Below are 25,936 nucleotides of genomic sequence, written 5' to 3'. Positions count from 1 at the left end.
TCTTTTCATCAACCATTCTCCCTCCCTCTTCCTTCTCCTGTCCAGCCGCCTCCTTGCTAACTGTATTCCCATGCCACCGTGTGTGTCTGCTACTACCACTGTCTTGTTCTTTGCATTCTTCTACATTTGCCATTGCTGCTGTCTTGCTCTTTGCATTTTTCTAGTGTTCTCCACTTGATTTCATTCCGTCCTCTTGCATTAATGAAGCTGCTTCTGAGTCTGTTTCAGGTACTGGCACTTAACCAATGGATCATCCTATAGATTATTCTTAACCTCTTCCTCTTTGTTTCTTGTGGTGTCTCCTTGATTCTATAGTTATCCATTCCTCCACTATCATAGCCACCCATAGCGGGCGCTAAATCTCAATTAAGTGTATGCTGTCCCTGCCTAACACCTGCTCCCATTCTACTTTTTCACTCGACTGTATGCCGTCATATTTCCACTCTCAGGTTTTCTAGGTATTCTCTATTTACTATTTTTTGCATCTTTCTGAATTGTCTTTTCTCTTTTCCTCTTTTCATGGGTATATTCATTACTACAATATTTTTTTTTTTTTTTTTTCTGATGCCTTTTCCACCATTCTCTCTATAGTATCCAGTATTTTGACTCCTATGCTAGTAAGTCCATTACTACCACCTTCAACCACCATATAGTAATTTTTTCCATTTATTGTTATCTCATGGAAAGTTTGTTAATATTTCCTCTATTCTTGTAATGTTTGCTCCTCCTGTTCTGTCCATAATCCTGGAGCTACCTTCTGCGAGTTAGTTTATTGAATCCTTTTCTCCTCAATCTCTGTCTCCATTCACCATCTCCTCAGTATCCTCATCTAGTACTACTGCTCTCCACTCTTTCCTGGCCTTTTTTTCACACCATCTCCTCAATATCCTCATCTACTACTAGTGCTCTCCACTCTTTCCTGGCCTCTTTTTCACACTTTGTACAGAACCACCACACATTTCTTATTTCCAACACTGGATAATTCTTTTGATACACAGACCTCAAACATGCAACATGGTACCAGTCACTATATCTCTGGCATGTAAGCCTCCTATTCCTCCCTCACTGAACTTCTTTCTTACACACTTTACAGTCACTATTGTATGTCATTTTGTCAATTTCTTAGCTTCCAAGGGTCATCTTACAGCGTCCTCCTCTCCGTCGTTCCCTGACACACAAACAAGGTCATCCCTTCTCTCCTCAGTCTCTCCATGCATGATCTCTTTCCCTGCATTCATCCTTCTTTTTCATCTTTGTGTCACACAGAACCAAACTCATTGTCTCCCTATTCATCACCATAAAGAAAGAGCACATCCACATACATTCATCTCAAATCAACATTACACAATTATAATTATAGAAAAGCAGAATAAGATTTTTCAATGTGATAAGCCATTTGCAGTTATGAAGGACAATGTTTGACTAAACAAAAAGGCCAAACTTAAATTAAGTTTGTTCCTTACTCATTAGCAATTTACTATATATGTATGATTAAGGTTTAAGATTTATCTGTATATTTCATGTAAGTAATCAAATGGTTCATGCATTTGCAATAATTCCCCCACCTCATTGTTCATCAACAATCAATCAAACACGACTAAACCACTACTGCCTTTACACCACCATGCAATATTTTATCATGTACCAGTCTTGCAGCAAGTACTGCATTACCTTAACTACAAGCTCTGACTGAAGCAAAAGAAATTTTCCACAAGATAGAGATAGAATTTATGCATATTCATTAAGTACAACATTCACTTGCCAAGTGTTACTGTTGTAGGTGAAGAAGAAAGATCGGTCTAAGAACCCATTGAAAGTTGCAATAGACCAAAAGTCAAGTACAGCATCTGCAGTGTGCACCTCTGATGTGCAGCAAAGGACTGACAGTACCACACACCAGCAACCGCTCTCTCAGCTTCCCTTTCTAGCCACTCTTATCCACTCCATGATACCAAACACCTAACAAATTACAGATAAATGATAACAAAGGAGGATATTCTCTCAGTTGTACATCTCATGAGACCAATCCTAACCTTGGAACTGTTCATCTTCTTATCTAGTACACTAGGAGTGCTTGTTGGAAAGAGTGCATTATGTACAACCATCTCACTACACAAATTAATCTAAGATTAATTTGTGTGATTTCTCATACCTGTACAGCTACTCATGATTAAACTCAGGAGCTAAAGAATACATAGTTATATGATATTATTTAAAAGTAGTTTATGGCACATAATCTAACATCTATTTTAATTCCCCCTATCGGCAATACCTACCTACATAATACCTATTGCAGAAAAATCTGTCCTATATATAGAGAGAGCAGATTTTTCCTTTCCCCTACATTTCATACAGTAATGAAGTCAGTATTAGCTAATTGGCTGCTTGACCAAAGACTGCATTTTATACACCTAATGAATGCACAGCCATCAAACATCACTCATCCTGCAGTAAACACTAAATACCACAAAACCACCACCACCACCCAACAGAAACAACACACCACATAATCAAACTGTCAGCATCAGAGCTCACTAAATCCCTCTAAACCACAAGCAACTGCCACCCACACGAAACCAGAGTTCACCCCAAAACTCAATACAAGCAACTATAACCCACACAACACCAGAGCTTGCCCCACAAACCCAACACACAGCAGCTATCACCCCATACAACACCAGAGTTAACTCCCACAAACCCAACACACAGCAGCTATCACCCCATACAACACCAGAGTTAACCCCCACAAACCCAACACACAGCAACTATTACCACATACAACACCAGAGTTAATCCCCCCCCAAACCCAACACACAGCAGCTATCACCCCATACAACGCCAGAGTTCACCCTCCAAACCCAACACACAGTAACTATCACTTCATACAACACCAGAGTTCACCCTCCCAACCCAACACAGCAACTATCACCCACACAACACACTCCCACCAGTTAAATCCTCCCCGAATGTGGCCCCCACCTGCCGTGCTGCTGTGGCCTTCCCTTGGGACCTCCCTGGCCTGGGTCTCGGTCACATTCTGCCTCTGAGAGCTCACGGGAGTCAGAGAACCCAGTCGGGGGACGAAGGGGCCCCCCAACCGCCCCTTCCACAGAGTAAACGCTGTCCAGAGTACTGCTGGGCCTGAAGGGAGGGGGCAGGGGTGGTGGTCACAGCAGGGAGATGGTGGTGAGGAAGGGAGGGAGTTCGGTAGTGTGGAATGGTGGTGAGGGAGAAAGGTAAGGAGATTTAGGAACTGGATTTTATAGTGGTAGGATTGCTTGGATAGTGAGAGAGGGAGTGATTGTTTGGAAGGAAAGGAATTGTGACAGTAAAAGGAAATTGGTGGTGGTAGAGAGCATGTTGAGATGATCACAACAGGCTAGTAAGGGAGGAAGGGAGAGTGAAGTAGGGATGATGGGCTGTGTTGGGAGGGGGTTAGGTAAAGAGTGAGGGTTCTTTTTGACTATCCTCATATCACAGGAATACTTATTAGTGTGTGCGTGACATGGATCAAGCTGTGAGGGACGTGAGGCTACACTGAGAAAAACAAAAGTGATGTGTGCAAACATGACTTTCTTCTTACACCCCTCCAAGCTCTGATCATGCCATCCTCTCCCAGTCTCTCTTCATACCATCTGAGTTCTAATCATGCTACCATTTCATATTTATTTCAACCTCCCTTTGTCCCAAGTCCTAATCATGCCTTCCTATCATGAAGAATGCCAACATGATGCAAACAAGGGGTTTGGTGTATAAAACATGGCTATGAACAGTGTAGAGTAACATACAGGCTGCACATTGCTCATTTAACACACTATGTATGTACCAATTAGCTACATAAGGATCTTGAAACAATACAGATACGAAAATAGAAAACTTAATAACATCTATGGGAAAGATGCTCCCAGTGGACTCAAATTTATCACACTTAGGAATTGGACACTTAAATGCATTGAAAAACATGTAAGAGTTATTAAAAAAGCTAGAGTATACAAAACACCACATAGGCTACACTTGGTCAGCTTCAAAGTTAATCCCCATGGCACACTTGCATCTCACTATTGCACTTAACTTCATGGCACTGACTTGATCAAACAGTTGTGAGTTATAATGGTGAATCCACTAGGGGCATGCAAGGAGGTTTCTCTGACTGGCCTGAGTCAAAGGGAAGCAGAAAGATGGTATAGGATTGAGAAAAAGGGCACTAAACGTTCACCTCAGGCCCTGTGCAGGTGGTGGAGCAGGTGTACAGGCATGGAGTCTGTGAGAGGCATGCTGGGGGTGGGTGGGGGGAAGGTGCTGTGGTCGGCGGGGGGGCACAGGGGACCGCTCGTCATTGCTCTCAGTGCTGGAGTCTGGCGGGTGGAAGCTGAAGTCAGCACCTGTGTGGAGCAATACAGATTCAGCACATACATATAACTGGGAATCTTTTTGTGTTAATATATATTCTATTTACATTCTTTCACACATTTCAATAATTTTTTTTTCCTCCCAGTTCTTTGTTCAGTTTTCTGGGATGTTATTCAGTAGTATAAGTAGTTACTTGTGGCCATTATGAAGGCAGCAACATCATAGACATCAAGAATAACAATCCTGCCTTACATTAGATTCATGCCTGTCTCACATTGTCACATTGCTATAACCTTCCAGAATTAGAATATTTTGAATTATACTACAAAATAAAATGACAAGTCAAGTTAGTTAAAGAATGAGCAGCAACTAATAGGTGTTTCTGTAGTGTAGAAAATATAATGAGAAAGTGTATGTGGAAAGAGTAAAGGACATAATGAACCCACTATAATCCCATTCAACCATATCAATGCAAGACAGATGGCAGCAAAGATTGATGTAAAAACATAGTGCTAGGAAGATTCTAAGCCCAAGCCTGGATAAAAGAAATAAATTGGATGACGCACAACGGAGATGAGAAAGATCCATGCTAAGCTTTCACTGACATGCTGTGAAAACTAGGTGACTGAGGTCAGGTGACATGTTTGAAGATTACCAAACAGAAGAGTGTGGAATGAAGACGACTACCTGGTAGAAGAGAAGACAAGGACAGTACATTGGTGAGAGCAGAGAAATATGGCACAAGATAAGAGAGATGGGAGGAGCTCTTAGTTATAGTTCTGCAAGGACTGACAGGCACTAGATGTAGGTGCTGGTCATTGAAGATGTATTTTATAATTCAAGCAGATAGTTTTAGTGGGTGGTAGGCAGCAGAGTTGCCCTGTTGTTTACAGTGACATTGTAAACATGTGATGATCTTCCTCATGCACCACTCAGCCATACAAGGATTTGGCTGAGTGTAAGTTTCTAATTACTGCAGTACAAGGAGCAATGCTGTAGAGGAGAGCCATGGAATAGTGCTAATATTTTACTACATTATATGCATGAAGTACAGGCACTTAGGTAACATAACTTGACTTGTGTAAACAGTAAAGATGTAGACACTATGCAGCTCAGTTCAGTGTGAGAATTAATAATGTGTGGGTGACAGTGAGAGCATTGTGGATGGTGTTTAAAGGTGCTTTAGGCCCGCACTTGACTAGACTGTGTTCCTTACATGTTAGACCTGATCACTCCTATGTTTCAAGGACCAATGCACAGACTGTGTTGAAACACTATTGAGTGAAGCGAGTTACTTGTGTGGCTGAGACTATGACCTGTCACAACAGTTTTCCAGTGACTGTGACCTAGCATAGAACATTGCTCTAAACAATATGTTGCTGTGTTGCATGCATGTAACTTGTCCACACACACACACACACACACACCTGGGTATTACAATAAACAATAATTTATCACTGAAAAAAGCACAAACAATATAGTTTGGGAGACGTATGAGTTACTAAGAAGAATGAAATGGACATTTACTTACATAAATGATGAGATGAAGAAAAAATTGATAGAACATGATTCAACCCAGACTAGAATATGCTGCACTTACTTATTTGGTCACTACATAATAACAAAGGTACAAGTTAGATAAACTAAGTATTCAAAGAGTAGCAACCAAATTAGTTCCAAGTTTGAGAGATTTTACATATTTCCAACATTGAAACAGAGGAGAGAAAGAGAAGACCTAATTGTTATATACAGGGTATGGAAGGGGATGGATAAGTTGACAAAGAAGATTTATTGGTATGGGACTTGGGATACAAGGGGACACAGCATACAATTCAAAAAGACCGCATGTAGAAGAGACATTAAGAAATATAGTTTAACAAATAGAAGCACAAAAATAAGGAACAATTTGGATAAAATGGTGGTTCAAGCAAGGAATATCCATGACTAAGGCTAAGCTGGACGATTATAGATATGAGGACGACAGGACAGTATGGGCATACCTCTTAAATTTGCCTGTAAAGCACAACTAGATATACACACACACACACAATGATAATAATAATGTTGCTACTACTACTACTACTACTACTACTACCACCACCACCACTACTACTACCACCACCACCACCACTACTAATGTACTCCCTTACACAATTCTATTCCATATTACTTCGTACTTCTACTCCAGTTCATGCGTTTCAAGTGGAAATTAAGTAGAAATGCCCAGAGAAAGCCTGAAAATTAAGGATAATGTTGAGAGAGAGAGCATGCAGGTGGGAAGGAGGAGAGGAAGAAGGCAGGCCAATGCTACACATGAGAAGCGACTTGGCTTTAGTCAATGACAACTGCCATGAATAAACAAAAGGTGACACATGGAAGTGGTGAGGGTAGAGTACCATCACCCGCTACCTCGAAACTCACCTCGCCTAAGCCGGACAGGCACCTTGTATGTGTCCCTTGGGCCGCCTCGCACCCCGCCGGGACTGCCACTCGTGTCCTGCTCACTCTCCGACCCACCGTGGGCCTCCCCCTCCTCCTCCTCTTCCAGCTCCTTCTTGCCTGCACGCCGTACGCCGCCACGCACGCAGGAGATGGGCAGAGTCTGCTGGCTGGAGATGCACGCGATCTCTGCAACACGAGACAGCAAGTAAGACTTCCGTCAAGTCTGAGAGAAGAGCTGCGGATGTGGAAACGGTGCAAGCATTACCATGAGTGAATGAGTAAGACAGCCATCACAGCCACATGCAGCAGGCAAACCGTGCACGCCTGTGACCAAGCGATGTGAATCTCCGCACAGAGCGGTGGCAGCAGGCGTGTGGCGGTGAGTGGGACAGAGTGGCGCGGAACAGAGACCGGGAATAACATTATGAAGCTTTGCTGGCGTGAACCATAGCCATTCCCGGGCACAGCGACAAATAAATATATGCACTAAATTAATCAGGGCTTTTTTTTTTTTTTTTTTTTTTTTTGGCGGCGGGGCTTGATGGGAAACTATAGAAGAGGAGGAGGGGAGGACATAAAATTTGGCTGAGGTAGTAGATGGGAGGAGCGTGGTGACAGTAATCACCACGTGATGAGCTACGAGACGGGAGGGGAGGGTTGGGAAAAGAGAGGAGGGTCACGTTAGGAGGGGAGGGGATGGGGGCCTGTGGTGGGAGGGGTGAGGTAAGGTCTTACCCACGGAGGCACCAGCTGTTGATCCGCCGCCCCCGTCACGCCGCCTTCCGCCCAAGAGGGAGGCGGCGGAGGCCCTCTGCGGGGCTGGCTGGCCCTCGAAACATTCTTGGTGGCCAAAGGTGTGAAACTGTAATGTGTAGTCGAGTGTGCCCCTCCCCGCCGAGCCCGGAGGCACAGTGGTCCCCGGGGGCATGCTGAAGGTGGCGTAGGGGCAGATCTCGTACGGCTCGTCCACTGCCGGGCGAGACGAGGCGGCGGTGAGGCGAGAGGAGCGAGGAGCGGGTCAAGGAAGGGAGGGCGGGAGGAAGGAAGGACACGAAGGGATGGCGGAAGAGGAACACTGGTCGCTATGAAAAATAAGTAAAAAGAAAATGAACATGAAATCAAATAAATGAAAATAAATAAATAAATAGATAAATAAATCACACAAATACACATTGAAACCCGACTATGAATCACAAATCACCACAATGGGTCGGAAAACTCCACTAATTTTCTACTGACTGCAGGAGAATGGTGCAGGACGACCTTGAGGCGGATGGTGTGTAAGACAGGGCAGTGTGCTGTTGTGTGAGCACCTGCACCTCAAACCACCAGTTGTAGGAAGGGTTGATTCGTTGCGTTCATAAACTAAAGCCGTTGTTTATAAATGAAATTATATGCAGTTCACGAAACAGACTTTGCAATTTTGTTATTTATTTCTAATTTGTTTTGTTATCTGAAACCGGTTTAATCTGAATCACCAAGAATAGGCGTTTATCTCAAAGTTTTGGCGTTGAATAGATTCCATGACGCCGCAAAATAATATTTTGGTGTCTTATCTGTGTTATCTCTAGAAGAATCTGATGGGACTTAAGATATTCTCATGATTCTAGTGAAAGTTTAACAACGCTCAATAGGAAAACACACATGAAAATTCGATAATCAAGAGCAGCATTCAAAAATAATTCTGCTGAGACCAAAGAGTTTGAAGACGTGGGCCATGATGATGTCAGTCCACTCGGGTGTCTCTGACACGAGGACAACAACACTACCTCGCAGTGAAGAACAAATCAGCAAACCAGTCAGACAGAAGAACCAAAGTTACATTTACAAGAAAATAAAGTCACGCTAATTAAACTTATTCAGTCACGACCTACAAGGACGAGGACGATAAGGAGGAGTGGGTGAGTGAATGAGTAGTACAACGGAACACAGCTGAAGCCACAACGAAGCACAACTTCCACAGAAAAGGAAGCAAAAGAAGAAACAAAATAAAAATGTATGCAAATCACTAACATTTGATGATCGTGAGTTTTGAGTTAAAATTTTGTTTGCACAAATACAAAAATGAACAGTGAGGTGGTGGTAATAGTGGCAACACTAGTTAACGCATAACACTGACGTGAAGAAAACGGGAAGACAAAGACAGATCGACAAGACAGACGGACGGACAGACAGACAGGAAGGCGGACAGAGAGGCTTGGTTAACACATAAGCTAAGAGAAGCAAACTCGTTGTATGAAGGAGGGACTAGGAAAGGCACACACAGAGACAAGCGCACCACACTTAAAAATGGGACAACTACAGAATTGGTAGTTTACAAAGAGTGGTTGTGACACACACACACACACACACACACACACACACACACACACACACACACTTAAGATTAAGTAAGTAGTTATAAAATTAATTCTGACATTAGTATAGTTAGTTTTGGTAGTTACAGAAGCAGTATTAATTAAAACATTTTCAATACCATAAGTAGCATTAATTTAGCATTTAGCATCTACATTATCAGCACGAATTAGTAGTAGTTATTAGGAGTGAGTGCCAAGAGGGTGAGGACACGGACAGTGGCATCTTGGTGAACAGTACCGGAGTAAGCCTCGTCGTGTTTGCTGCGCGGGCCTGGCGGGGGAGACAGCTGCTCCTGACTGTCGTTGTGGTGATTCTGTATCTCGGCCAAAGAACGACTGTATGTATTGCCATTACTGTTTCCTCCGCCGCCGCCGCCGCTGCTGCCACCATTCGTATCCGCACCTTTCATGAACTGAGCACGTCTGGAGAACAACAATAAAAGGAGAACCTGTTCATAAATCCAACATGTGAACAACCGTACATACAAAAAACATTATGAAAATCACGATAATGCAAGTACGTGAAGCGTCTTCTATTGGAACTATTGTTGTGCGTCTTCTATTGGATCTATTGTTACTAAAGTGTCGTGCATGCCTGAAGAAAGACAATTAATAAGACATTATAAATCCTTGTTTTTTTGTTTGTTTTTTATCCCAAATCAACTTTTTTTTTTTTTTTTTTTAACTGAGTAAAGAAGCCTCTACTATATGTGTCAAGATGAACCTATCCCATAACATTAAAAGCTTGTGTATATTGAAGTAGTACCTTTTGAAAGTGCTAGTGGGAGGGCGCTGCGGAAGTGTTTCAGAGTAAGAAGTGAGCCAGAGCAGACTGAAGCCACGGGTGATGATGCCTGCCTTGTCTACCCCTCAGCGCGCGCGCGCACACACACACACACACACACACACACACACACACACACACACACACACACACACACACACACACACACACACACACACTCAGCATATGTGCAATAAAAGGTAAGGTAATATAACCAACGCCTAATTACCAATAGCACGCACAGGCCTAATAACCTCAAACTGACAACTGTGATGACCAAACGTGTCACCCCCAAGAAAGTGCAGCCCGGGACTGACCGCTCCCTCTCCCCTTCCCTCCCCTCCGCCACTGATCTGAAGTGGCGTCTAGGAGAAAAAACAATACACTAGAACGCAGAGGTGTGGAATAATTTGAACGCTACTTAACAGTGAACGCAGCGAGGGAGGTTGAGCTTTCATCTTTATCCCAAGCAAACAAGTGCAATCCAAAGAAACTCCGGAGAGAAAACTGACTAAAAGTGGGCGTGTGTATAAATCAAAGGTGTGAATAATTACAACACGCAACACTGAAGCAAATAATAAAAACTTGTGCGTAACATGGAAGTCGAGCTGTCTCTGTTGTCTCTGTTGTAATTTTTCCTCCCTGGAGAAAGCAAGGTTAATTCGTCTGCAGTAATACCTTTGGGAAAAAACATAAAAATCAGGCATGTCCATAAACCAAAGCAGTGAATTATTGCACCGCACGCCACTAGTAAAAAAAAAAAATGAAAAAAGAAATATAAAAGACAAAAGCAACAGGTAAGACAATCGACTTTTCTTTCATCTGTAGCAACTTTTTTTTTTCGATCTAAAAACGACAGAAACAACGTATGGAAATCCACACACACATTGACGAAACAGCACAAGAAAAGGGAATAAAGAAACATGAGATATAGTAACTCGTAAAGAAAAGGTGTGTGTGTGTGTGTGTGTGTGTGTGTGTGTGTGTGTGTGTGTGTGTGTGTGTGTGTGTTTCCTTGACTATTTTAACGAGGACACGGTGGCATTTCTTACCCTCGGGAGATCAGGAGACCGACACAGAGGAGCAGGGCAAGAGTACAAGCTACCCCGGAGACCACAGGCGCCAGGATGTGAGGGTCGAGATACAGTGGCGAGCCCCGACGATCCACCACCTCCACCACCGACTCCGGCGCGAGGGTGGCTGTTGGGACATGGAAGGACAGAGGTGAAGGATTATTTTACTGGTTCAGGTATTCGTGGCAACTTTTTTTTTTTTTTTTTTGTGTGTGTTCAGGGCAATATTTCATTCTTCGTTTAGCGGTTGTTTTATTGATTTCTATTTTTTTTTTTCTGTCTCTCTCTCTCTCTCTCTCTCTCTCTCTCTCTCTACACACACATATATATATATATATATATATATATATATATATATATATATATATATATATATATATATATATATATATATATATATATATATATATATATATTTTTTTTTTTTTTTTTTTCTGGTGCGTGTGCGTGCGTGTACGTGTGCGTGAGTGTACGTGTGTGTGTGTGTGTGTGTGTGTGTGTGTGTGTGTGTGTGTGTGTGTGTGTGTAATTCACCACGGTCGTCTGCTGATCACCCAGCCAGTCTTCCCCATTACGGAGCGAGCTCAGAGCTCATAGACCGATCTTCGGGTAGGACTGAGACCACAACACACACTCCACACACCGGGAAAGCGAGGCCACAACCCCTCGAGTTACATCCCGTACCTATTTACTGCTAGGTGAACAGGGGCACACATTAAGAGGCTTGCCCATTTGCCTTGCCGCCTATGGGACTCGAACCCGGACCCTCTCGATTGTGAGTCGAGCGTGCTAACCACTACACTACGTGTGTGTGTGTGTGTGTGTGTGTGTGTGTGTGTGTGTGTGTGCAAAAACTTCCATATCCACATATTTCACCATCTTTCCACCATCGTTTTTTTCCACCAGACTTCCACATAAACCTTTAGTGAAGAGAAAACGGCCTACTTTCCTATCCTGGCATTACGGTTATTTCTCTTCCACGCCTCCACAGACACCTTGAGGCACCTGTAAAAACCCTCCACGTGAAGTAGTAAATGCCAGCAGCGGTCTCTCCTCACCCCTCCCCTCCGGCATACCTCGGTCTCTGTTTTTCCGTCTCTCTGTGTCTCTGTGTCTATGTCTATGTCTATGTCTATCTCTATCTCTGTTTCTCTCTCTCTCTCTCTCTCTCTCTCTCTCTCTCTCTCTCTCTCTCTCTCTCTCTCTATCTATCTATCTATCTATCTATCTATCTATTCATCTATTTAATTATCTCCAGCCTTGAAATATAATGGCTACCGTGCTAACATAAATCACTGGCTACTCACCCAACACACACACACACACACACACGCCCGGTAGCTCAGTGGTTAGAGCGCTGGCTTCACAAGCCAGAGGACCGGGGTTCGATTCCCCGGCCGGGTGGAAATATTTGGGTGTGTCTCCTTTCACGTGTAGCCCCTGTTCACCTAGCAGTGAGTAGGTACGGGATGTAAATCGAGGAGTTATGACCTTGTTGTCCCGGTGTGTGGTGTGTGCCTGGTCTCAGACCTATCCGAAGATCGGAAATAATGAACTCTGAGCTCGTTCCGTAGGGTAATGTCTGGCTGTCTCGTCAGAGACTGCAGCAGTTCAAACAGTGAAACACACACATACACACACACACACACACACACACACACACACACACACACACACACACACACACACACACTGCACTCCATACATGTACACTACCTACAATATAAATGGCAATACAAATCACACCATATAATCGTGACCACAAGCACTATGACGCTACATGCTACGCCTTGAGAAGCCCCTGCCGCCGCCCTCACAGTTGCCGCTTCGTTGCCCAGGATCGGCAGCTTCTTTTAAGTCTTTAAAAAATTCGATAAAAACTCAGGTAATTATCTATATTTTTCCCCGCGACACTCTACCATGAAACTTTATACGAGTTTTTAAAGATTACCGAGGAAATTTAGAGGAAAAGGATGAGCATTAAGGCTGAGAAAGGAGTCTGCATGCTTGGTCACCGTGTTTTGTACTGCAAGAACACACACGTAGCAAGCACACACACACACACACACACACACACACACACACACACACACATTCATGCAAAATTTCCGCACTGAAGTCGCAAGCAAGTATGAAGTGCACGAATTATACACTTTCTAAAAATAATAAGTTAAAACACACACACACACACACACACACACACACACACACACACACACACACACACACACACCACACCACACCACACCACACGCACACAAACACGACACAACACAACACAAAACACACACACACACACACACACAACACAACACAACACAACACACACACACACACACACACACACACACACACACACACACACACACACATACCTCCAGTGAGCGAGGCAGTAGCAACATCATAAGCAGCAGTCGTGGAACCAGCTGTGTTGTAGGCAGTGACACGCAGCTGGTACCAAGTGAGCGGCGCCAAGTCCCCCAGCGTATAGGAGTCCGTGTCGCCAGCCAGGTGTGAGGCGGCGGCGGTGAAGTCGTTATCGGAGTGGGCGCGGTACTCCACCATCCAGCGGGTGATGGGACAGCCACCAGAGGGCCACGTGTACAGCTGCAGTGTCACCGAGGAGGAGTTGACGCTAACGAGATCCTGGTGGCGTGGCTGGCGGGGCGCTGCGACACGGGAAGAAAAGGATGTGTTAATGAAGGAACGAGGAGGTAGAGAGGAGACTGGACTTCGGCAGGGAAAGGGAGGTGGTGGAGAGAGGAGACAATAGAAAAAGAAGGAAGATAAAAGGAAAGAAAATCAAAGGGAGGGTAAGACTGGATGGAAAATGGGAGTGAAGGAACGAGGTGGTGGTGAAGAAGAGGCTACTTTGGCAGGGAAGGGGAGCGGTGGAGAGGCGAGGCATTAGAAAGAGAAAGGAAGGAAAAGAAAAGGAAATGGAAGGAATGGAGAGACAGGGTAAGACTAGATGGAAAATGGGAGTGAAGGACCGAGGAGGAGGTAAAGAAGATACTGTGCTTTGGCAGGGAAGGGGAGCGGTGGAGAGGCGAGGCAATAGAAAGAAAAGAGAAAAAGACGGGTTAAGATTGAAGAAAGGGGATACTAGATGAAAAATGGGAGTGGGTGAGATGTAAAAGTAGTAAGGATGGGAGGAAAGCAGGCGTAGGAATAAAAGGATGGTTAAAATAGGAAGCAGAAGAACGTAAGGATGGTTAGGGAGTAGCAAGGACGGTTAGGATAGAGAGGGACCGAATGATAAGGTTAGGAAAAGTGGGAAAGTGATGGAGGAAGGCAAAAGATATTTAGTAGGAATGGAAGAAACAAGGAAAGAGGATTAGAGTAGTAAAGAGGAGACAACTTCAAGGAAGAGGAGGCAGGGAGACGACGGGTAAAGGAGAACCATTTACCGTGTGACAATTCAGCTCCGGCCTTTGTCAACCACACGCCGTTTGACTGGTGGGAGCAGGCCAACCAACACCCAGCACCAGCCATCACCACGCAACATGATTGCTGTTACGGCGCTTGAAACCTTTACAAGTAACTTGCAATACTCTGTGCTTCTATCATATCGTTGCAGAAAGAGAGAGACACAGTGACGAAAGGCTCTCGCAGACACCAGCACGCCTCCCCACTCCACCACACGCCATTCTACTGGTAGGGAGCCAGGAGACTGAAGCAGCAGTGTCTAGTCCAATGTTTCAGGTTCACTGCTTCGGACAGAGTTTTTTTGACGTTTTAAGTCCCGATCAAGGTTACTCCATTGTGTTGTAGTACGTATCTGACCGACCAGGACCTTTATTGACGCCGCTACTCTGCATGTAATGTCATCCAAGACCTGTGTGGCACCGAATGCCTGCAGCAGAATCATGTTAGACCAGGGGAAGAGAAAAATAAGAGGTTTGACAGTAAGAAGAAAAATTAATGAAATACAGAAAAGAGTAGAATAAAAGTGCAACAGATGGCCTTCTTTATATACCATGTGGGCTTTCCACGGGAATTCATGGGCTAAAGGAGGTACTTTTTAGGGTACATCTAATCTGAAAACCCATTCGCTAGGGAACCGTTATCCCAAGTAAGGAAACCCTACCTACATTCAAACCGTGGCCAGGATTCGAACTCGTGTGCTTGGAGGTCCCTCAGACCCCAAAGTGCGCGTGGGTCCACTGTACCACGGCGGAGGAGTTCGGAGCTTTTGAACTCTGGCAATCAGAGTCCAAACAGTACGTGCAGTATATTGACTAAAACGCCTATTGATGTACTAATGTGTTTTTAAGTTCACTCATGAAATCAATTTAGTCACTGGTGATGGTGAAAGAGAGAGCAGGATGCAATAATGCCATAACCATACATATGCCGGAGATGAGGAGCGCAGGAGCGGCGGCATTCAGGTAGGGGCAATTATAAACACATTCCCGCTGCGGCTACCGTGGTGGCAAACAATTATTTCAAGCTTGTTTGTACGATATATTGCGCTGTGATTATGTTTGCTCGTTATGATGGAGCTGCACTGCGCCAAAAACACACCCGGATTCATGATGGACGTACGGATTCCATGAAATTCCGTTACAGCTGGTTCCTCTGCCTCCTCCTCCCCCCCTCCTCCTCCTCCTCCTCCTCCTCTTGCATTGTCCATCAGGGGTGGTTGCCGAGGCTAGACTATCATCATCACTATTACTCCTGCAGCCCTTTCATTATTCCTTCTGTCACTATTGTACACCTTCGTCAATCCATTACTAATCCTTGAGCTGATTATACTGAACCCTATCATCATCACCATCATCATCATCAGCAGCAGCAGCATTATTACAGTCGTTACCAATCATTTATTCAGTCAAGTACATAATAAATACCACACGTGAAAAACAAAACACCACCACCACCACCACCACTATTACTACCAACACACCCCTATCACACCACCACACCATCACTAACAACCCTCCACGATGCACATCACCACCAACGTTTCCAGGTACTAGGGAGAAGCACGGAGAAGCTGGCCTCCTCCCCAATTTGTGAACTTTATTTTACTATATGTATTTCAATGTTTTATTTGTTTTTAGTTTTTTTTTTTTTTAGTATTTTTAGTTACTTTTAATTTCCTTGTTTTTAATTGTTTTTAGTTAGTTTTTTTTTTTTTTACTAACTTTATGGTTTTGATTAAGAAATTGTAGCGGCGCCAAATGACCTAAGCTGTTGCGGCGCCTAATTTTAAATCCATCCATCCATCCATCCATCCACATCACCACCACCAGACCTCCCACCCCACCACTACCACATCACCACCACTATTACCACCAACACACCACTATCACACGACCACCGATCACAGTCCACATCACCACCATCACACCACAACACCATCACAAACAGCCTTCTACCATCCACATCACCACCACCAGACGCCCCCAATCATACACCATCACCACCAATACACTACTATCACACCATCACACCATCACGAACAACCCTCCACCATCCACATCACCACCACCAGACCCCTCCCAGACACACCACCACCACCACCACCACCACCACCACACACCTGCGCCTCGTGTCCTGGTCTTGACGTTGCGCGACGCCTTGCCGTGGCCCACCAGGTTACGTGCGGCGACCTGCAGGTGGTAGGTGGAGCCGCAGCGGAGTTTCTGCAAGACATGACTCGCCTCCCCGGGCTCCACCGCCTCCTCCAGCCACTCGCCTCCCTCCAGACGGTAGCGAATGATGTAGCCTGCGAGTAGCACAAGACAGGAGGATATTACAAAAAGGAACACTGAGATTAGAGATTATTCCTCCTTCTTTTCCCTGTCTTCATTTTCTTTCTCCTCTCCTTCCTCTTCCTCCTGCTCCTCCTCCTCCTCCTCCTCCTCCTCCTCCTCCTCCTCCTCCTCCTCCTCCTCCTCCTTCTAGAACAGGAAAGACAATGACCAGTTTCTATGACGGAGCATGGATACTGGCTAACCTCTTCAGTACTAGGACGCATTTTTTTGCCATGAGTTTTGGGTATGATTGCACGATTTCCTTTACATTAGGAAGAGTCTGTGGAGGTCAGAAGATTAATGACCTGCGAGCTGGTACAAGATAGGACGAATATTATAAGAAGGAAGTAAGTAGGAGTGAGTAAGGGATTGCAGTAAGGCACCGGAATGTAAATGAATTATCTGGCTGTTTTATTTATCTAATCTGTTTATTATCTTTTTATGGATACTGGTTAATCTCTTGCAGTATTGAAACGCATTTTCTACCATGAATTTTGAGTGTGATTAGACGATTTTATTGACATTAGGAAGGGTCTATGGAGGTTAGAAGATTTATGGCCAGAGTCTTCACTATTTTAAACCACACCTAAGTTTCTGAAGCTGTCTAAAATCACTAAATAGTAAGCAGAATAGCAGAATAAATATGAAAACGCGTCCTGGTACTGAAAGGGTTAAGAGCAACAAAAATAGCGAATAAAAAGGTCCACTGAGCTGCCACTCACAAAGCAAAGGTCAAAAGAATCGTGTAAAATTGTCTTCCTCTCTGTATCGTTCCATTTGTTACACGCTTCATGTTAACGCTTGCCACTTTGTCCTGTTCTCATGAGTGGTTTTTCTTGATGCTTTTTTTCTTATTCATGCAGGTGTACTGACCAAGGGAGACACAATATATAGATAAACAAAAAGCACCAGTCTTTCTTCCCCTATGTACACCTTCCCCAAAAAAAAAAAAAAAAAAAAACTAAAAAAGGCTCATATTCAGAAACGTTATGTCCTCTCACCACGACTATATTCAAAGCTCATAGAGATAATAACTGGCCGGGTCGACAAAAGTGTATCTCCATCTAATAATGTAAAAGAATTAAGAAAAGTTATTAACCTGTCACTACAGATCAACCCGTGACATTTCATTTAGACTACAACTAGTGTCAAAATAGAAAAAAGTGGACCGCGGAGGGCTTTTAGAATATGCCTCTCTCTCTCTCTCTCTCTCTCTCTCTCTCTCTCTCTCTCTCTCTCTCTCTCTCTCTCTCTCTCTCTCTCTCTCTCTCTCTCTCTCTCTCTCTCTCTCTCTCTCCTTCCCTCCCTCCCTCCCTTCTTCCTTCCTTCCTCCCTTCCTCCTTTCCTCCCTCCCTTCTTACCTCAATCCTTCCCTCCCTCTCCTCTTTCCCTCTCCCTCTCCCTCTCTCTCTCTCTCTCTCTCTCTCTCTCTCTCTCTCTCACCAGTAATAGGTTTCCCTCCGTCCCCAGCGGTATGCCAGGAGATGTGGATGGTTGTCTCGGTGGAGTACTGGACGCGAAGAGTGGGTGGCGGGGGCGTCTCCACCACCCTCACCGACCACTGCGCCTCGTCCCGTCCAATGGGGTTGTGGGCATGGCATGTGTAGTTACCTGAGGCTTCGGAAGTGACGGCGGGCAGGTGAAGGGAGTGGTCTGGCAGTGTCTGGCGTGATGGAGAGAGAAAGAGAGAGTGAGTGAAATGGGTGAGAGAAACGTGAGTGAGTGAAAGGAATTAGTGGTCTGGCAGTGTCTGGAGTGAGTGAGTGAGTGAGTGAGAGGAGGTGATATAAAAATATAGAGAGAGGTCTGGTAGAGAGAGAGAGAGAGAGAGAGAGAGAGAGAGAGAGAGAGAGAGAGAGAGAGAGAGAGAGAGAGAGAGAGAGAGAGAGAGAGAGAGAGAGAGAGAGAGAGAGAGAGAGAGAGAGAGAGAGAGAGAGAGAGAGAGAGAGAGAGAGAAGAGAGAGAGAGAGAAGAGAAGAAGGAAGGAAGGAAGGAAGGAAGGAAGGAAGGACAGAAGAAGAAGAAGAAGGAAGGAAGGAAGGAAGAAAGGAAGGAAAGAGGAAGAAAGAAAGAAAGAAAGAAAGAAAGAAAGAAAGAAAGAAAGAAAAAGAGAGGAGAGAAAGAAAGAAAGAAAGAGAGAGAGAGAGAGAGAGAGAGAGAGAGAGAGAGAGAGAGAGAGAGAGAGAGCGAGTAATTGTTGTTTTTTGTTTTGTTATAACTGTTTTGTTTGTTGGTTGGTTCTTTGTTCGTTCGTTTGTTTGTTTAGTTTTATAATGTTTTTTTTTTATATTGGTTTCGTGTTTGGGTTTGTTTTATTGTGATGTGTTTGTTGTGTTTGTTGTTGTTGTTGTTGTTGTTGTTGTTGTTGTTGTTGTTGTTGTTGTTGTTGTTGTTGGTGGTGGTGGTGACAGTAGTGGTGGTGGTGGTGGTGGTGGTGGTGGTGGTTCTCTCTCTCTCTCTCTCTCTCTCTCTCTCTCTCTCTCTCTCTCTCTCTCTCTCCTCTCTCCACCCAGAAACACACACACACACACACACACACACACACACACACACACACACACGCATCAAAACAAAGAAAGGAAAAGAAAAAAATAAACAAACCCAATTTACCCTCACCTCACCTCACCTCACCTAACTTAATCCCACCTATCCTAATTTAACCTAACCTAACCCAAACTAACCTAATCTCAACTCACCTAACCTCACCTAACCTCACCTAACCTCACCTCACTTCACCTGACCTGGCCTGACCTGACTTCTTCTCACCTCACCTAACTTAATCCCACCTATCCTAATTTAACTTAACCTAACCCAACCTAACCTAATCTCAACTCACCTAACCTCTTTTAACCTCACCTAACCTAACCTAACCCCACCTCACCTCGCCTCACCTCCTCACCTCACCTCACCTCACCTCACCTCACCTCACCTCAATACACCTAACCTAACCACACCTAACCTCACCTCACCTTACCTTACCTTATCTTACCTTACCTTACCTTACCTAACGTAACCTAGACTCACCTAATCTCATTTAACCTCAACCTCAACCTAACCTAACTTAACCTCACCTTACCTGCGAGTTAGGGATGGCGTCGCGGCCCAGGTGTGTCCAGGTAACGAGTGGCGCCGAGTGACCCACCACGGCGCAGGGAAGAGTGAGCGGCGCCCCTGCCTTCACTTCCACCGCCTGGCCGAACGACTTGATTTTGGCGGCCACTGAGGGAGCGAGGGGCGAGAGGGAGCGAGGGGAGAAGAAATGTGAGAATGTATTTGCTTTGCTGTGTTTGAAGGCTGGAGCAAGAGAGGGTGGAGGGAGGGAGAGAGAGAGAGAGAGAGAGAGAGAGAGAGAGAGAGAGAGAGAGAGAGAGAGAGAGAGAGAGAGAGAGAGAGAGAGAGAGAGAGAGAGAGAGAGAGAGAGAGAGAGAGAGAGAGAGAGAGAAAGACAGAAAGAGACAGACAAAAAGATGAAAATGAGACAGACAGACAATGGAGAATACGAAGAATGTAAACAAAATAATCAGGATCATTAATCAGTATACAAGTCAAAAGAACGGATGAAACCTTGAAAAAAAAAAAAATAGGTTTGAGAGAGATAGGAAGGAAACTGTTCTGAAATAGTGGATTGTTGGTGTTGAGTCATTAGGGAGCTTTAAAGGAAGATTAGACAAGTTAATGGATGGGAACGATAGGTGGAAATAGGAAGGCATGTTTCATAAGACGATTGCCACAAGTAGGTCTGTTATTTCTTTGCAGCTTCCCTTACTTTATGGTCTTATGAGAGAAACAATAGTCACGGAAATAGAGACGAAGAGAGACAGAGATAGACAAACAAATGAAGACAGACAGACAGACAGACAGACAGACAGACAGACTGACAGACACACAAATGAAGGCAGAAAGCCAGACATACAGACAAACAAATGAAGACAGAAAGACAGACAGACACACAAATGAAGACAGAAAGCCAGACAGACAGACTGACAGACACAGATAAACAAATAAAGACAGAAAGACAGACAGACAGACAGACTGACACACAGAAAAACAAATGAAGACAGAAAGACAGACAGACACACAAATGAAGACAGAAAGACAGACAGAAAGACTGACAGACACAAATGAAGACAGAAAACCAGACAGACAGACAAACAAATAAAGACAGAAAGACAGACAGACAGACGGACAGACAGACAGACACAGACGAAGACAGAAAAGCCAGACAGACAGACAAACAAATGAAGACAGACAGACGAAGAGAGGAACCCAGACAGACAGACAGACAGAAATCCAGACAAACAAATAAAGACACAGAGCCAGACAGACACAAAAAGAAGCGACACGATACATATATTGAGCTGATAATGATACACGTATTGACCTCATAGTTACAAGGAACAATACGCGGTGCAATACTCGAGGATTAGGACCATTGAGCTGGGACTCTTTTGCAAACCTTTCCTTATTATATGAACATCGCCGAGCCGTATTCTGAAACGTTTCGCTCTCTCACCCTCACTACTTTCCAAAGGCTCCAGTTGAAGATATTCGTGATTTTTAGGAATATTTTTTATGGTCCTGGTGATGGATTAACAACATTTCTGGTTAATTAAAAGGAGAAACTGTCTTGAAAATTTGGTTAGTTGTCTTTATGGCCATGGAAAATTGTCGTGGAAAGTGGAAAACGTTTTTGAATATAGGCCAATGGTAGATTAACGCCTTCAGTACTGGGGCACATTTTTTACCTTGTGATTTGTGTACGATTAGACCATTTTATTGACATTAGGAAGAGTCTATGTAAGTCAGAAGATCAATGGCCACAGTCTTCACTATTCTAATCCTCATATATGTTTCTGAAGCTGTATAAAATCACCAATAGTAAGCAAAATGAATATAGAAACACGTCATGGTACTGAAGGGGTTAAGCTCAACTACGTAACTACACATTAATCAACATAGCAATCGTAAAGTATAACAACAAAAGACAGAAATACAAACAGGTAACACTCCCCAGTCTTACCTGTAGCAGCAGGGGCCTGGGACACCACTCTGGAGGCGCCACCTTCTCCCACGCGGGTTGAGGCCTTCACCCACATCTCGTACCGGGCATGGGCGTCAAGATTCTCCACCTCCCGGCTCACCTCACCCCACGGCGGCCTGTTGGCTGTGGCGCCGCCCTCCACTGGCACCACCACTGTCTGAAGGGCCTGTTCATGGTGGTGGTGGTGGTGGTGGTGATTGGGATGGTAGTGGTGGTGGTAGTGGTAGTGGTTGTGGTTGTTGATGTTGTTGTTGTGGTGGTGGTGGTGGTGGTGGTGGTGCATGAGAGATGTGTGTGGTGGGGAGTGAGGAGAGGGGAGAGAGGAGAGAGGAAAGAGGAAAACGTCAAGAGGGATTTGCATTGCTATTGTTTAAAATATCGTAGCTTTACTCAACTAAATATTTGGACATTTTTTTTTCATCTCCCTGTGCGAATTAAGAAATAAATAAATTGAAACCATCTGCTTGTATTTCATTTTCATTTTTCTTATCGCATCGTCTTTATTTCAGTCTCTGTGACCAAAAGCTTCAAGGGAAAGGTATCAAGACACACACACACCTTCATATCTACTGGAAAACCCGACTCGAATTTGTTGTTCTATTTTTTTTTTTTTTTACCCTTTCAGTGCCATGACGCGTTTTATTATTCATTCACCTGTCTATTTATTGATTTGATACAGCTTGAGAAACTTATGTGAGAGATCAAAATAGTGGAGACTGTGGCCATTAATCTTCTTACCTCCATAAACACTTCCTAATGTCAAAAAATGGTCTAATCCTACCAAAACTCAAGGTAAAAATGCGTTCCAGCACTAAAGGGGTTAAGGAGAGAAGCAATGAGAGTTTTATTTTATTTTTTTTTTTTAGTTTTCTGTTTCATAATCCTTGGTCAGCCTCCTTATCACGTGGAAAATGATAAGCGTTAAGTCTATATTTAATCTCTCTCTTTCATTCTCTCTCTCTCTCTCTCTCTCTCTCTCTCTCTCTCTCTCTCTCTCTCTCTCTCTCTCTCTCCAAGGGACCTAAGGCAGCGTTCAAGGAGAAACACGATGCAGAACACACACACACACACACACACACACACACACACACACACACACACACACACACACACACACACACACACACACACACACACCGAGTCCTCTCTGTGCCTGCAGCGTGTGTGTGTTAATAAGTAATAACGCTCCACTTCCTTCCTGGTTTTACTGAGCAGCGACACTGGGACAGGAACCGTCTTTTGTACGTGTTCCTTGAGTAAGACAGCTTTTCTTTTTATCCTTAACGTGTAAGTCTTTCCTGTTTTCTTTTTATTTGTTTCTATTATAGAGGCAATGGCGTAGTGGATAAGGTGGTGAGCGTGGGATCGGGCAGACGTCCACGGGTAGGTCCAAATCCCACCACATACCACTTTGAAGCTATGCCATTTGTCGAGTGGTTTAAAGTTACATACATGTCACCATGATACCCAGGTTCTAGGTGGTTACACTGAAGATGCGCTTGGGTGGTGATATGGGCCCTAATATGGGTACCACTATAAGTAAAATTGCCTGCGCCACTAATCGGCGGAAGTTTAACAGCACTTTTCTCATAAACTCTTCAAATATGCCTACTGGCGCTATAAGCCGTAACATTAAAAAATTTGCACACGTTTCACACAATGACTGTTAAGTGTAGGCCTGGCTGGCTCTCTTTTTGTAATACGTTCTTATTCAACACAGCACTGAGTCAAATTTCAGTGTCTGCGTTAAAAAAAAAAAAAAAAAAAAAAAAAAAAAAAACATGCGCTTCATATTCAGTCAAATGCCAAACACTGATATTCCAGGAAGAGAAAATTGAAATAAATGAGAGAAGATAAAAAGATGTTTGTCTTCCCACCAAAACAGAACCTCAATTATCCCTTTCAGTACTGGGATGAATTTTCACCTTTAGTTTTGGGTGTAATTAGACGATTTTATTTACATTAGGAAGGATCTATTGAGGTCAGAAGATTAACAGCCAGAGTCTTCACTATTTCAATCCCCACATAAGTTTCTGAAGCTGTACAAAATCACCAAGTAGCAAGCAAAATAAGTATGAAAACGTGTCATGGTACCGGAGAAGTTAAATACAAGATTACAAGTTTCGGCAGCTTTAGCATCTCAAACACATACACTTCATGATAAAAAATAATAAAATATGAAAAAAAGACAAACACGAATATCCAACAAAAGAAGAAGGTAAAGAGAGAGAGAGAGAGAGAGAGAGAGAGAGAGAGAGAGAGAGAGAGAGAGAGAGAGAGAGAGAGAGAGAGAGAGAGAGAGAGAGAGAGAGAGAGAGAGAGAGAGAGAGAGAGAGAGAGAGAGAGAAGCAGAGAAAAAAAGAAGAGAAACACTTGTCTTCCTTTCATCCAAAACAAAAACCCAATCAAGCAGCGCACGAAACCTTTAACACCCATGTTCTACCTCTGTCTCTGGTCAACATTCAGAAACGCTTCGCTCTCTCACCACGACTATTTTCCAAGGCCAGAGATGATTAGCGGGATTTTCAAGAGTGTTTCTCCAGTTAATGATGCAGAAATCTTGTCACTCTGCCTCTATAAACGTAAAAACACCTTAAAAACTCGCGCAAATTCAAATAAAGCCTTTCAAAATACTAGAAGTGAAGCACAGAAGTGTTTGAGAATACGAGCTTCTGTCTCTGTCTCTCCCTCTCCCTTTCCTCCCTACGTGTTCTCTCTCCACCCTCCGTTGCAGTACATACCCTGTGGGCGTTAAGTGGACGGTAATAGAGGGTGTAGTGCTCCAGAATGCCGTTGGGGCGCTCAGGAGGCAGCCACGACACCACAATGGAGTGAGGACCTGCTGGGAGGGCTCGGATGGCAGCTGGCGGTCCGGGAACTGCAAGGAAGGAGGGATGAGAGTGAATGTGTGAAATGAATAGCGTAAGAAGTAAAGGGTAGAGATAATGATAGTACACAGGGAAATAGTGCGAATTGATATACTTAAAAGATGTTTAATAAAGAAAGGGAACTGTGAGAAGCGAGGGAGGAGAGTGAATGTGTGAAAGGAATAGTGCACGAAGTAAAGTATAAAGATAACGGTAGAACACAGAGTTATAATGTCAATAAATACACTTAAAGAGATGGTTAATAAAGAAAGGGAACTGTGAGAAGCGAGGGGTGAGAGTGAATGAGGGAAATGAATAGTGTAAGAAGTAAAGAGATGGAGATAATAGTAGTACACAGGGAAATAATGCAAATATACACAAATACGGAACCTGCACTAGAAAATCATCCAAACTGCAAGGAGAGAGGGATGACAGTGAAATGTGTGAAAGGAATAGTGTAACATATAAAGGATAGAGATGATTGGGATAATGGGAAATAATGCAGATAAATATACTTTAGAGATGGTTTATATAGAAACGAGGGAACTGCATTACAAAATACTCCAAATTGATGTGATTCAAAATTGCGTTAGTACATAAATTAAAAAGTAATACATTGCAAAGTAAACTGAATAATATAAACATAATTCAGAGAGGGTCAGTAAGGAAACCAAGGAAAAACGAGGGTAATAGTACAAACACATGATTTTAGAGAGAGTCACTACTTAGAGTGTGTAGAAGACTTGGAATCTGTAAAGAAAGATTAGTTAAGGCTATAGAATAATGAGAAAACTAGACTTGAGTATACAGGAGCCTAGAGAACTGTAAAGAAAAGTAAGGTTAGGCTATGAGAAAAGTGAGAAAACTAGACAGAGTGTATAGGAGTGTATAGGAACCTAGGGAGAAGTTAGGATAAATTGGATTACACTAGGAGAAAGACAGTGGGGAAGAAAAGTAACTGGCAAGAGTATAAGTGATAGAAATAAACGTAATATTCCTCAGTGGCATCTTACATGAGAAAATAATGCATAAATAAACATGAACCAGAGAGAGAGAGAGAGAGAGAGAGAGAGAGAGAGAGAGAGAGGCTTAACCACACACATACAAAACAAATTATGATAAGTACTGCAGAGTTTTAAATTACTAGAGAAGGAAAATGCAAAAATTGGAAACTTCTATTACGTGTTCCAATAGAATGAAAATAGAAATAATAGAAATAATAAAAAAAGAAATAATAAAAATGATAATAAAAAGAAATCA

The 25,936-nt window shown here is 43.5% G+C and overlaps 1 protein-coding gene across 1 annotated transcript in view; it reads right to left on the bottom strand.

Moving 5' to 3' along the window:
* Positions 1 to 25,936, bottom strand: part of LOC123498461 (Down syndrome cell adhesion molecule-like protein Dscam2) — a 73,872-nt gene that overhangs the window by 10,523 nt on the left and 37,413 nt on the right. Inside the window, exons 19-30 of the mRNA XM_045245563.1 lie at positions 24,551 to 24,687; positions 21,789 to 21,975; positions 19,845 to 19,987; positions 18,212 to 18,431; positions 16,555 to 16,740; positions 13,382 to 13,675; positions 10,986 to 11,133; positions 9,388 to 9,572; positions 7,528 to 7,761; positions 6,772 to 6,978; positions 4,217 to 4,382; positions 2,980 to 3,141 (exon numbers count right to left, since the gene is read on the bottom strand). Coding sequence (XP_045101498.1) covers positions 2,980 to 3,141; positions 4,217 to 4,382; positions 6,772 to 6,978; positions 7,528 to 7,761; positions 9,388 to 9,572; positions 10,986 to 11,133; positions 13,382 to 13,675; positions 16,555 to 16,740; positions 18,212 to 18,431; positions 19,845 to 19,987; positions 21,789 to 21,975; positions 24,551 to 24,687 — 2,269 coding nt within the window. The remainder of the gene's footprint in view (positions 1 to 2,979; positions 3,142 to 4,216; positions 4,383 to 6,771; positions 6,979 to 7,527; positions 7,762 to 9,387; positions 9,573 to 10,985; positions 11,134 to 13,381; positions 13,676 to 16,554; positions 16,741 to 18,211; positions 18,432 to 19,844; positions 19,988 to 21,788; positions 21,976 to 24,550; positions 24,688 to 25,936) is intronic.

Source organism: Portunus trituberculatus, chromosome 48, assembly GCF_017591435.1.
Source record: "Portunus trituberculatus isolate SZX2019 chromosome 48, ASM1759143v1, whole genome shotgun sequence".
In the NCBI taxonomy this organism is placed as follows: domain Eukaryota; kingdom Metazoa; phylum Arthropoda; class Malacostraca; order Decapoda; family Portunidae; genus Portunus; species Portunus trituberculatus.
This window is presented reverse-complemented; position numbering and strand designations above follow the sequence as displayed.